The 14,080-nt window shown below is 42.4% G+C and overlaps 1 protein-coding gene across 2 annotated transcripts; it reads left to right on the top strand.

Moving 5' to 3' along the window:
- The first annotated feature begins 4,028 nt into the window (after nucleotides 1–4,028).
- On the top strand, nucleotides 4,029–13,036 carry GPR65 (G protein-coupled receptor 65). 2 transcript variants are annotated; one of them, XM_061156494.1, is made up of 3 exons: nucleotides 4,054–4,140; nucleotides 4,391–4,498; nucleotides 11,327–13,036. In XM_061156494.1, exon 3 carries the CDS (start codon nucleotides 11,784–11,786, stop codon nucleotides 12,807–12,809), a length of 1,026 nt encoding a protein of 341 aa, XP_061012477.1. In that variant the 5' UTR covers nucleotides 4,054–4,140; nucleotides 4,391–4,498; nucleotides 11,327–11,783; the 3' UTR covers nucleotides 12,810–13,036. The 2 variants fall into 2 exon arrangements, with proteins under 2 accessions (XP_061012478.1, XP_061012477.1); XM_061156495.1 differs by lacking the exon at nucleotides 4,391–4,498 and having other exon boundaries at nucleotides 4,029–4,140.
- Nucleotides 13,037–14,080: the final 1,044 nt, after the last annotated feature.

The raw sequence follows: 14,080 nt of genomic DNA, 5'->3' as shown, positions 1-14,080 counted from the left end.
TTTATGCATGTGCATCCCTGGAGTCTCTTTGTGAGTCCAAATCTCTCTTCTTATAAGGACACCACCAATCAGATTGGATTAACAGTTTTATCTCAGCTTAATCACCTCTTTAAAGATCCTATCCCAAATATGGTCATATTATGAAATACTAGGGAGTAGGACCTCAACATATGGATTTTGGCAGAGAGACAGGGGGTTGAACACCATGTAGGTAACACCATGTAGGCAGAGAGACAGGGGGTTGAACACCATGTAGGTAACACCATGTAGGAACCGGGGAGTTTGTATGCTGCTAAAGCTAGAGGGATTTAGCTCAACCCTTGAGCCTCGCAGCTGCCCTCTGCCCATGCTGGCCTCCCCTGGGATGTCCGCACTCTGTCCTAGTCGGCAGCAGTTAGCCCATGCAGGACTCAGCAGGGTCGTCCACTGTCAGGGGCAGCCAGGCTCCTTCTGTGGCCCACTGGAAGCATCAAGGGGAGGCCGATGCTGTCCATCACTCGAGTGGTCCTCACGTGCCTGGCCTGTGCTGTGCCGGGCAGCAGGGAGCTTGGTGCTGCTGGCTCAGGCCGCCACGCATGTCATCTGGAGACAGCCTCCCATCTGGACTTCCCCCTGCACGTGAGAGGCAGGCACCCTCCTCCCCAGCTCAGCAGAGTCAGCATGGCTCCACCCCACCCTGCCTCAGGGCTGGCAGGGGAGGGGGTACCGGCAGTCAGGATGCAGGGTTAGGGTTAGGGTCAGTCTGCCACCACATCTGAACTCTCACGACTTCCTTTCTCACAGCCCTAAGCCCCAGCCCCACCGGCCAGGAGAAGCCTCTTATCTGTTCCTGGGGGCAGGAGGCTTTGCTTCATCTGAACAGGTTCGCTTCCAAGCAGATTGTCTGCCTCTCGGTCCTTTCGCCCAGTCGTGTCTGACTCTTTGCCACTGTAGCCCGCCAGGTTCCTCTGTCCATGGGATTCTCCGAGCAAGGATACAGAAATGGGCTTCCATTCCCTTTTCCAGGGGATCATCCCAACCCAGGGATTGAAACCGGGTCTCCTGCATTGCAGGCAGATTCTTTATCCACCGAGCCATTCTCCTAGATTGTCTAAATCTTTTGAAATTCAAAACTTAGAATTGTCTTCTCCTCCCCATCCCATATTTTTCTGCTAAGAACTCCTTCTCTTGTGGCAATAAACACTCAAAGTGGCTAATTGAGTGTGTGTGGTGGGGAGGGGAGGGGGGGCGGGTAGGGATAGGGTAAAAGGAAGTAGAGCTGGGGAAATAGTCAGTGTTTCAGAATGTCCCCTGCCATGTTGAGTTGCGGCTTTGACTAGTGAAATTGCACCAAATGGAAAATGCGGCTACAAAGGACACTTCATCAGCAGATTCAGCTCTTGCTCTGTCTGCCCCGTGGAGAAGTTGGAGGCAGGGAGAACCACACTCTCTTCCCGTTTCCCCCACGGGCAGCCCAAGAGTTCTGCCATAGGCCAGTGCCGGGACTCTGTCCTTTGGCTTCAGAAAACCTGGACTTAGTAAAAAGCAGAGTTATTTAAAAGTTCTCAAGACTCTTATAATGTGGAATTGACAAATGTCAGCATAAGGCAGCCACAATTTTTCTCCTAATTAATCAGAAGTGAAAGTTTGTGTTTCTTGTGTTTTCAAACAGCATCCGTTTTTGTTTGTTTTTTTTTTCTTTTGAAGATCAAAATACATAAAAACCTGATGTGGATGTGAAAATAGCATTTCCCTAAAAGCAGAAGTGTAGTTTATTTTGGTAAAATAAGAAATTGTGAGTGTCATGAGATACCCATGTATAGCAGCCACAGATAAGTGGATGTGTGAAACCAAACAAAAATTTTGGATTAGAGTCATGAGTAAATAGAAATCATTGCTTTCATTTTTGTAAAGGCTTAAGGTCGAGCACCGAAGAATTGATGCTTTTGAACTGTGGTGTTGGAGAAGACTCTTGAAAGTCCCTTGGACTCCAAGGAGATACAACCAGTCCATCCTAAAGGAGATCAGTCCTGAATATTCATTGGAAGGACTGAGGCTGAAGCTGCAGCTCCAATACTTTGGCCACCTCATGTGAAGAACTGCCTCACTGGGAAAGACCCTGATGCTGGGAGGGATTGGGGGCAGGAGGAGAAGGGGACGACAGAGGACGAGATGGCTGGATGGCATCACCGACTCAATGGACATGAGTTTGAGTAAACTCTGAGAGTTGGTGATGGACAGGAAGCCTGGTGTGCTGCAATCCATGGAGTTGCAAAGAGTCGGACATGACTGAGTGACTGAACTGAACTGAAGGGTCTTACTATTAATTTTCTGTGTTGTACTTACATTTTTCATTATTTCAGTAAAAGTAGAAGATAGTCTGAATTGTTAAGTTACTGTACGCTATATTGCTTTTAAGTTAGTATATGCTAAATTACTTTGCAAACGTACCTGATAAATCTAAATGAGTACTTATATTATTTTCAATGAAAGACCTACAAAAGAAGTATAGGAAACCCACTGCACACCTATTACAACCTGAATTAACTTCAAGGAAAAACATTTTTGGTTAAATCACAAGGTCATCTTTTCCAATTCTGGGCAGAAATTTAAAAACTCTACCAACAGGAACATCTAACCTCCTTTTACAAGAACAGACTCAAATCATCATGATTGTAGTTTTTAAAATAAGTTAAATTTTTCCACTTCAAATTAATTTTGTCCTTATAAAGTAAAAATTTCCCCTTCATTTGTAATAAAAGTTTATTCAAGGGTTCAAATGTAATGCTTCTGACTTTTTATTATCTCAAAAGTTCTAGGAGCTAGTTTTACTTCATATCAAATCACTTACAAATTTGGCAGCAACTGTCAACCTTAATATACTACTTGATTTTTCATTGTAATAACCCACATCTTTCTTAAATAAATTTTCAAGTTTCATAAAATTATTGATTTGCCTAAGCCAGTTAAGGGGCTTCCCTGTTAGCTCAGCTGGTAAAGAATTCACCTGCAATGTGGGAGACCTGGGCTCGATGCCTGGGTTGGGAAGGTCCCCTGGAAGGGAACAGCTACCCACTCCAGTATTCTTGCCTGAAGAATCAGGAGCCTGTCAGGGACTCCATGGGGTCCCAAAGAGTTGGACACCACTGAGCAACTTTCACCTTCAAACCAGTTAGTTGACCTGGTTTTCAACATGGTTTAGCAATCTCTGATGGACTCTTCTATTCCAAGAGGAAAATCAAAGGAGAAAGTGGTTCTATAATAAAACACTATGTATCTAATCCCATTAGTACTTTAAAAAAAAAACTTTACCACGTTGGCTACTGTGACCCCACCATCATGCCATTAAGAGATGAACACGGTCTTTCTGTGGGTTTTCCCCAGGGGCTCAGCAGTAAAAAAACAACTGGCCTGCAGTGCAGGAGACAGAGGAGACACAGGTTTGATCCCTGGGTCAGGAAGATACTCTGGAGGAGGAAATGGCAACCCAGTCCAGTATTCCTGCCTGGAAAATCGACTAGGCACACACACAATGCTCTTCATACACCCAACCCCCATTCTCTCTACTCTTTTTCTCCTAAGATGTTGATCACCCTGATTCCATCTACAATCTCCTCTCCTGCTTCATACATACATATTTCACACATCCAATGACTCATCCTATCTTTCTGTATCTCTCTTGGAGTATTTATCCATTTTGGTGGTTATTATCTCCTTCACTAAGTGAGAAGCCCCTTACGGATTAGAACCAGGTCCTATATATTTCCCAGCACAATGCCCTAAGAGTATGATAGATATATATGTGTTGACAGATAACTGAAAGAGGGAATGAACAAATAAATGAGATTCTAGTACATATTCTATTAAATCAACACATATAATATCAATATACAATTGTAACTAAAAGGCAAAGAGAAAAGTGATTTATAAAAATTATGACAGTAAATAATAAATAAAGCATGTTTAAAAATACTTAGGAGACTTCTGTTGCTCAAACTTGGATAATGTACTTACATCTCATTAAGATGCTGCTTCCTCATTGGTTTATGACGACATAGGAGTTCAGTTTCCTGTCCCCTCAACAATGCTGGTTTCTCTTCTGGGTGCAAGCAGATTTAGCTGACTCCTCGATCGACAGAATCACCATCCCAAGGAACATGGGTAAGTGTAAGATTAAAAAATAAAATTTTAAGTAGCTAACATACTTTTGAATGTTTGTCAATGATATATGCAACATTTTGTCTAGTTTAGGCTGTATAAATGTGATACTATAAGACAGAGAGACATGAGGATGACATATGGTTTCTCTACTTAGAGTGGTAGTAAAGGATGTCAAAATTTTTGTGTAAAATGGTTAGGTGAAACCATCAAAACACAATGGGGGAATGTTTACGCTCTATTTCCTCTACAGGAAACAGTATATCCACAAACTGAAGATTAAGTGGTTAGGAAGAAACGTACAAACTCCTGGCTATAGAGCTATCTAGCACCACTTTTTCACCAATATAGTGGTCTACCGGTAAGTTTTTATACCATCAGAAATAATGTGAAATTTGAAAATAATATTTCTAGTATTAATGTTTCCCACATTATTAATAAAATTGAAAATAATATTTCCAGTATTAATTAATAACTTGACTATGACTTGTCTGACACATAGGAGAGTCTTAATAAGTAGCTATTCAACTGATAAGTGAAGGTAAAGGTTTCCTAGAACACGTTTTATCTTATGATCATCGTCATCAATGGTTTGTATTGTTTTAGGAGCTGTGGATGATCTTCTTTAGGCATTAGGTAGGAATTAAAGTCAGAATCAAAACCTTAACCCTGATTTCTCAGCACTGGACCTAAACGCAATTTCCTCAAAATATGGTTAAAGCAGTGAAAACAATATCTGAAAAGAGGCATGAATGATAAGAACTATGGGTTCCCTTTTAATCTGAGAGTCACACAAATTAATCTAACAGCTCTCATCTTCGCAGTCTGGTATCACATGTGAAATGTTACTGTGTACATTTCACTCTGTGAGCCTCTGGCTTCTCCGCTGCGCTCCGGATAGCTAGCCGAAGGTGGTCTCCATTCGGGAGATGTGGGAGGGGACGCAGACTCGCCGCGCGGCTGGGCTTCCTCGTGGCTCAGCGGTGAAGAGCTCACCTGCCAATGCAGGAGCCGCGGGTTCAATCCCTAGGTCAGGAAGAACCTCTGGAGGAGGAAACGGCAGCTCACTGCAGGGCTCTTGCCCGGCAGATCCCATGGACAGAGGAGCCTGGCGGGCTCCATGGGGTCTCAGAGGAGTGGGACGGCAACAACCAGTGTTGTCGTTCGAGCAGTGTCCGAGGACGCGCAGCCAAGGCTTACCATGTTCCCAGACTGGGCCCCGCGTGTCATCTCGTGCAGTCCTCACAAGGATTCCATAAAATGGTTGCTGAGCTACACCTGTGAAAACTGAAACAGATAAAGAAACACACGTGGCCACAAGTCCCCCAAGAACTGTTGAGAGCCTTTGAGCTCGCAGAGCCCACACGACGCAACCACAAGCCTCCGTAACCCCGTCTCTGTGGTCCCACCCAGAAGGCACTCAGGATCTGCTTCATCAAACCATGCAGTCTCGCGCCTGTTTTAGCTCAGGCAGGAGGTGTTTCTGCAAAGACAGGAATGTATTCCATTGAGAATTTTGTGAGTCGGCTCAAAATCATTTTTTCCAGTTGATCCTTCTTATCTTTTTTTCAAGATGCGTTGTTTATCCTTGGCCGCGCTGGCTCTGTTGCCGCGAACGGGCTTTCTCCAGTTGGGGCGAAGGGGGGCTGCGCTGCAGGTGTGAGCAAGGGCTTCGCACGGAGGGGCTTCTCTTGTTGGGGAGCGCGGGCGCTCGGTGCGTGGGCTTCAGTAGTTGCGGTGGGCAGGCTTAGTTGCCTCTCGGAGTGCGTCATCTTCCGGGGCTAGGGACTGATTCTGGGTCCCCTGGCATCTGTAGGCAGATTCTTAACCGCTGGACCACCAGGAAAGTCCTCCTTAAAAAAAAAAAAAAAAAAAAAAAGATGCTTATTTGCTGAGAACCACGGACAAAGGAGAAAGGGGTCCCTTCCTGCCCATCACCCAGCTCCCCCAGTCCTGCTTCTAAGGAAGAATATTTCCATGGTTTAAATTTCTCCCCCAGACCCATAAGCCTGGTCACGGATATAACGTTGTGAAACCGTGAGAATTCCATCCTTGGTAGCTTATTCTATTCTGGGCATCTCGGACATTTTCCTTCCTCTCTTATGTTCTTTAGAAGTCTCTCTAATGAGGATCGTGGGGGTCAATGGTCTCAGTGGTAGTTTATCTTCAAACATCCTTATTTGTGCTCTCATTTTAGAATTTCCTTCCCTTGAGTGGGCTATTAAAGGATGACATTTTTTTCATAGCAATTTGGAAATATCAGTCCACTGCCTTCTGGTTTCTGTTATCATTGCTGTTGAAAAGGTCTTGGTTGAAATTTCATCCTTCATAGGTAATCCATTTTTTCTCCCTGGATCTTCTTTTTGTCTTAGTCTTTGGTGATCTGAAGCTTGATTGCAATGCATGTAAAGAGAGATTTCCATCTCTGGTTTTTTTTTTTTTCTTTTTCCCTAATCTTATTTGGGATTTGCTGAGCTTCATAATCTGAGGATGCCTCGTCCTGCATCACTTTCAGACATCTCTCAGTCAGCATCGTTTCAAACATTGCCTCTCCCTTACTTTCTCCTGTCCTTCAGGAACTTCAGTTATACATATGCTGACTTTTTCACCTTATCCTCCTTATCTCTGTGGTATGGTATTTTCACATCTCTTTAATACTCTGATAATTTTGTGTTACTTCTTTAGCTCTACCTTGCAACATACTAATTTTCTCTTCAACTGGAGTTGGTCAGTTGGTTAGTCCCTGTGTTGAGTTTTAAATTATTGCAGTTTTTATTTCTGAAAAGACTCTTTCAATCTTTTATATGCTTACTTATCTTTCATTGTCTCTGGATCCTTATTCATATATTCAGATTCCTTCTTTTATTTCTTTAGCATATTGGGCATACTCGTTTTGTGTTGTATATCTATTAATTTCATCTCTAAGGCTCTTGTGGATCCAGGTCTCTTCTTTCCTATTTGTTTACTGAATCTCACACATAGTAGCTAATTTCTGCCTGTGTCTGTTTTCTCTCCTGTGTGGTAGCAGGATGTTTGCTCTTTTTATCTATTTTTAAAATCGAGTCTCTTTGTGTGTGTGTGGATGAAGGGCATTTTAATCAGTTCATATTTGTTAGAACCCTATCCATGAGAATTCTTTAAAGCCTGGGTCAAGGGAGCTCTCCTCAAGGTATGATTTCTATTTGCTTCTTCCAGGACCCTAGTAGACTCACTTTTCCATCTGGTAAGCCTTTGTTTTGGGTGAATTCATTTTCAAGTTACTTAAGTTACTGTTCTGTTGTGCTTCTATAAATTGCCTTTCATATGTGAGGAAAGGACTAGAATCGTAGCGTTTCTTAGGAAGGCATTTACACTCCACCCGCGGGTAATCCAGGTGATGGTGTCAAGATTCTTTATATCTCATCGCACACAGCCTTTTGATTCCACTTTTTAACCTTAATCACAACATAACCTGTATGTGAAAAAAATGCACGTATCCAAAGCTCACTGCCTGATGCATTTTTACAAACCTGTTCGAGCTTGTCACAAGCTCATTCATGTGCTGCGGTGCTGTGCGGAGTCGCTCAGTCGTGTCTGACTCCTTGTGACCCCGGGGCTGTAGCCCAAGGTTGTTCATAGCAACACTCATATCAAGAAAGAGAACGCCACTCGGTTCTCAGAAGTCCTCCCAGTGCCCTCTTCCTGTCATAACCCAGCCCCTCCCCAAAGGCCGCTGCCTCCTGACTCCTCTTTATCAGGTTTTTACAACAGCTAAAGGTTTAACATGACATTCTACATGGTTGCTTGTAACAAGGCAGATGGGCTTTGCTGAGAAGAAAGGGACTGCAGGAGGTTCCTTCCCACTTCCAATGGGTCTTACTCACATTTTCTTTATCACCACATTATGAGTGGTGAAACATAATTCATTTCAACTTTAAAACAATTCACAGATGGTTCCTGATCTAAACAATAGACCCTTCAAAATTCAGCCTCCTAACTCAAAGTGGTAGCAGGATATTTGCTCCTTTTTAGCCATCTATTCCTAAAACCAAATACAATGGGGGGAGGGAAAGCCCAATTAAAATGTGTTGCCTCGTAACTTACTGAAAAGGAACACTTTTAACCTTCTGAAGAAAACATGTTGACAAACATAAGGAAACATAAAGACATGTTGTCACTGAGGGTTAGACATGACCTGAGATGATCGTCCTCACATGTTTATTTGAAATCCACGCAGTTTAATAGAGAATATAAAAGTAATGCCTTTTAGAAAGTTTAGAGTTATTTTATATCTAGTTTGCATAAGTGATTATTGTTGTCATTTTCTTTAATTAGAAGAGCTGTTATAGCTGGAAGACCCAAACCCTAAAAATATTTCAGATTTCTAAAGTATTTTTATATATATAAAGGTAGAAGTCAAAGTAGGTAAGAGTCAAGAGACTTTAGAATTACAGCCTAGGATTGCAGCCAAGTTCTACCAAGATCAGACAGGTAACTGGGGGCTAATTGCCTAATACGTTGCTCAATTCATCTTTGTAATATAGTGTAATAAACAGCAGAGTTGTACAACATGTATTATAACAAATATACATGCCATTAACATGGAGTCCAGCATGAAGAAAGCCCTCAATAAATGAAGAGCTATCCTCATTTCTGAAAGCACAGATTAACACTACCTGGTTCTTAATCAGACAATATGGACCCTTTGTGCCTGCCTTTTTCTAGCCCTCTGCATTGTTTCCGAGCTTCAACTGCATTGTTGCATGTAACAATAATTTGTTCCTTTTATTGATGTATAGATTTTTTGTTGTTCTTCACTTACTCAGTCATGTCTGACTCTTTGCAACTCCATGGACTGCAGCATTCCAGGCTTCCCTGTCCATCACCAACTCCCGGAGCTTGCACAAACTCATGTCCATTGAGTCAATGATATCGAACCATCTTATCCTCTGTCTCCCCCTTCTCCTCCTGCCCTCACTCTTTCCCAGCATCAGGGTCTTTTCCAATGAGTCAGCTCTTCACTTCAGGTAGCTAAAGTATTGGAGTTTCAGCTTCAGCATCAGTCCTTCCAATGAATATTCAGAACTGATTTCCTTTATGATGGACTGGTTGGATCCCCTTGCTGTCCAAGGGACTCTCAAAAGCCTTCTCCAGCACCTTGGTTCAAAAGCATCTTTTCTATTGCTCTTGGGCATTCCAGTTGGGGGATATTATGAATGATGCTATTGTGAACATTCTAATTCGACCACATGTGTCTTGGGAATGTTATGACTTTCTGTAGAGCACATACCTAGAAGTAGAGTTGCTGAACCATAAGATTTGCATAAGAGCCAAACAGTTTCCCACCCAACAATATATGAGAGTTCCAGATGCTCTACATCAACAAGACTTGGTATTAATATTTGCTATCTTTTTCATTTCATTTATTCTGGTGAAGATGTAGCTGTATCTCACTGTGGTTTTAGTCTGTAGTTCCCTGATGACTAATGAAGCTGAGCACATAGACCCAGTATTGAGTCACTGTTGACCTCAAGTTTTCAGAACGAAACTAATAGTGTAGTCTCAGACCCAGTTTCCAGGTGAGGACCAACCAGAGGCCATGGATAGATGTGGGGTTTTTTCTGAGAATTCCTCAAAGAAGCAACGCTAAGACAGGGAACTTGCCAACTTACCCTGCGGTCTGTAAATACCTGTGAAGTGTTATTTTAGCTTCTTTATTTTGAGGGCGCAGGCTCCTGGACCCCAGCATGTGTTGGATGACCGAGCGCCACTTGCTACCTGCGCAGGCCCACGCTCTGTCCCTGGTTCTCTGCCGTCAAAAGTAGTTCCTCCAGATCCCCATATGCCTCAGAGCACCCAGCTCACTTAGCTCTCTGATCTTAGCTCTTGCTCCCCCCTCTCTGGCGGGATTCCCTACTGATCTGAAAGGCTGTTGATTCATGTTTTTAGGTGTGGAAACGCTAGGTGATTTCAGGAATTGCAGTGCTCCGTTTCACGGGCTCCGGACCTGGCTTACTCTCTGGCTTACTCAGGAAGAGGGCATGACTTCCTACCCCAGCATGGTGACTCCACAGAGCTTCCTGTGAATATCCCCCTCGGATAAATCAGCGAAGCACCAGCAGACCTCACTATTCCTCTGTTCTGGTGTGGCGAGGAGGACGGCTTCCCTCTTTTTTCTTTTCTTTTCTTTCTGTAGATGTTGAATCTACAACATCAGACCTTTTTAGAAAACTAGACTTGTAAGCAATCAGATGTAAATGGTAGAAACTGAAGATCACAAGATATTACCCAGAATCGAGAACCTTCTGCCCTGTCTTTCACAAGAGTATGAGAATGATAAAGTAAATTAGCCCGCAAAGAAAGGAAAGGAAAAACAAATGAGGTAGTGTTGCTTAATTATTTATGAAGCCTCAACAAGCTGCTATATTTTCAAATGCTTCACTTTATCAAACTTCTTATGACAATTTTTTCTTGGCTCATAAGCTTATTTTGAAAATAAGCGCCTTATACAGAGATTGCATAAGAAATTAAAGACTTGAAATGCTGTAATCAGACAGTTTACCATACACTCAAAAGCATTTACTGATTACAAATAAATAACTGAATATGCCATCTTTTTAAAAAATTAGCTTCTAAAATGACTTTTGACTTTAATTTTGCATTCTTAGATTATTTCCAGTAGGAAGTATAATTCCTTCTAACCCAGCATCCTTTGCAGAGAAGGCAATGGCACCCCACTCCAGTACTCTTGCCTGGAAAATCCCTAGGATAGAGGAGCCTGGTAGGCTGCAGTCCATGGGGTCGCTAAGAGTCGGACACGACTGAGCGACTTCCCTTTCACTTTTCACTTTCATCACACATTGGAGAAGGAAATGGCAACCCTCTCCAGTGTTCTTGCCTGGAGAATCCCAGGGACAGGGGAGCCTGGTGGGCTGCCGTCTATGGGGTCGCACAGAGTCAGACACGACTGAAGCGACTTAGCAGCAGCAGCAGCGTCCTTTGAATAATTGTGATTTTAAATAAGTCAAATATCTCAGCTTGATTTCATTTACTGAAGTCTGCTAAACCATTTTCCCCTTTTAAACACCTTCACTGTATGAAATTTAATGCATTTTTATATCCTCAATCAATGAAATAAAATAAGATTCTTTCAAAAATTATGATGTCTCTTTTAAACATCCAAACTACTCTAGTTTGTTTTTCATTACAGAAACAAAAGCATTTTAGAAAGAGATGCCAACCTCTGTGAAAATGAAACCTTGTATATTCATGTTTGCACCAATCTCCTCTGAGTTTTGTGAAGAACACTGAACTGAAGCCAGCACTCTGTGAAAACTGATGGATAACCTGGTTCATCCTCCAGAGCCCTTCGTCAGCCTCCTGTGACAAGAAGCGCGTGGACTTCTGCACCTTAAAATCGACTGATTCCTTTCGTGACTGCCAGGAGCCTGAACCCTGACTTCCACCCATCGATACCTGTGTGAAAATTGATCTCCATTCATCTTTAAGACCACCAATGAACCAATCAGGACGTTTGAAAGCAAGGGAAAACTGACACAGTCTTAGCAAAAGAGAATTCGGTGTTGAAAGTGAATCACCAAGAGGCAAGACTCAGTTTGCTGTTTACCGTCTGAGAACAAGTGTGACCGGCCCCTTAAGAGGAAGCAATGAACAGCACGTGTATCGATGAGCAGCATGACTTGGATCACTACTTGTTCCCAGCGGTTTATGTCTTCGTGGTGATCGTCAGCATTCCAGCCAACATCGGTTCTCTGTGTGTGTCTTTTCTGCAAGCAAAGCAAGAAAACGAATTAGGCATTTACCTCTTCAGCTTATCCCTCTCGGACCTGCTCTATGCCTCAACGCTTCCTCTGTGGATCAATTACACCTGGAATAGAGACAACTGGACGCTCTCCCCCTCCCTCTGCAAAGGGAGCGCTTTTCTCATGTACCTGAATTTTTACAGCAGCACAGCTTTCCTCACCTGCATCGCGATCGATCGCTACTTGGCAGTGGTCTACCCCCTGAGGTTCTTTTTTCTAAGGTCGAGAAAATGTGCGTTCATGGTCAGCCTTGCCATCTGGATTTTGGAAACCATCCTCAACGCGGTTATTCTGTGGGAAGATGAAACAGCTGTCGAATATTGTGATGCCAAGAAGTCTAACTTTACTTTATGCTATGACAAATATCCTTTGGAGAACTGGCAAATCAGGTTTAACTTTGCTAGGACGTGTATAGGGTATATGATACCTTTGGTCGTGATAATGACTTGCAACAAGAAAGTTTACCAAGCTGTGCGGCAAAATCAAGCCACGGAAAACAGGGAAAAGAAGAGAATCATAAAACTACTGGTCAGTATCACGTTGACTTTTATCTTGTGTTTTACCCCCTTTCATGTGATGTTGCTGATTCGCAGCATTTTGGAGCACAACATGAACTTAAAAGAACAAGTGTTTGACCATTCCAAGTCTGGGAAGCAGAGTTATAAGATCTATAGAATCACAGTTGCATTAACAAGTTTAAATTGTGTTGCTGACCCAATCCTGTACTGCTTCATAACTGAGACAGGAAGATCAGATATGTGGAATATACTAAAGTTCTTTACTGGGAAGCTTAATAAATCAAAAAGACAAAGAAAACGTGTACTTTCTGTATCTACCAAAGACACTATAGAATTAGACATCCTGCAATAGAACCAAGGTATATGTTTTTTTTTTTTTTAAGGTATATGTTTTTTAAAGATATGTGATATTATGCCATCAAGATTATGTTTTGCAAAGGAAACCCAAACAGGAGAGAAGACAGAGAGTTCCCATTGAGGGACAATTTTAATTCTCATGGAAATATTTGAAAAGTGCGTTGTATTTAGCTCCCTGACTTGTATTAAATGAGAATTAAATAAAATTGAATATTTTCCTAATGACTCGGGGTCATTGTTGTTCATGGCAATTGTTTTTGTACCTATGTTCTAATCTCTCAGCAAGTCATAGGCTCTCTAGGACCGTGTGTAAAGTGGTAACCACGGTGTATGGTCGTGGTGTTTTTCTCACTGCTATGGATTTCAGACCATCACTCCTCCCAGTCACATGGACCTGTCTCCAACAACACCTACTAAATACTGCTTCTATTTGTCTCATTAGTTGACAAATATTTATCGAGCCCACTCTAAGTACTAGGTTTTGTGTTAAGTAGTGAGGTTACAAAAGAAAGGATCTAATAAGCTTTTCGACCTTATACAGTCACAAAGACACTAGCTTGTAAGAGCTCTTTATAAAAGTAAATTGTCTCTGAGTGAGAGTCTGAAGGCCTCACCCATGATATAAAGGATATGAGCCTTGAAAAATTTCTTTCAGCTACTCAGAGAATTTTTTACCTTCTTTAAAATCATCATTTTAAAAAAGTCGGCCAAAGTATTGGAGCTTCAGCTTCAGCCCCAGTCCTTCCAATGAATATTCAGGGTTGATTTCCTTTAGGATGGACTGGTTTCATCTCCTTGCTATCCAGAGTCCTGTCTTAAAGCCCTAGAACCCCAGATTCACTTCAGTTGCTTTTCCTCCTTTGTGTTTTTTTAAAAACATACCATTTCACTTTTCTTGTTTATTTTTATAGAAGTATAGTTGATTTACAATGTTATTAATTCCTATTGTACAGCAAAGTGATTCTGTTCTTTCAAAATTTGCCGTTGAGTACAGTATGCTTGTATAGACTTCGCAGGTGGCGCTAGTGGTAAAGAACCCTCCTGCCGAAGCAGGAGATGCAAGGGATGCAGGTTTGATCCCTGGGTCAGGAAGATTCCCTGGAGAAGGGCACGGCAACCCACTCCAGTATTCTTGCCTGGAGAATTCGATGGACGGAGGAGCCTGGTGGGCCACAGTCCGTGGGGTCACACAGAGTTGGACAGGACTGAAGCAAGTTAGCAAGCATGCACACAGTATGGCTGAGATTGCCAGAAGTTTCCTGTCTA

Source organism: Dama dama, chromosome 12 (genome assembly GCF_033118175.1).
Source record: "Dama dama isolate Ldn47 chromosome 12, ASM3311817v1, whole genome shotgun sequence".
Classification (NCBI taxonomy): Eukaryota; Metazoa; Chordata; class Mammalia; order Artiodactyla; family Cervidae; genus Dama; species Dama dama.
Note: the sequence above shows the minus strand (reverse complement) of the source record. Positions and strands in the feature narration are given on the sequence as shown.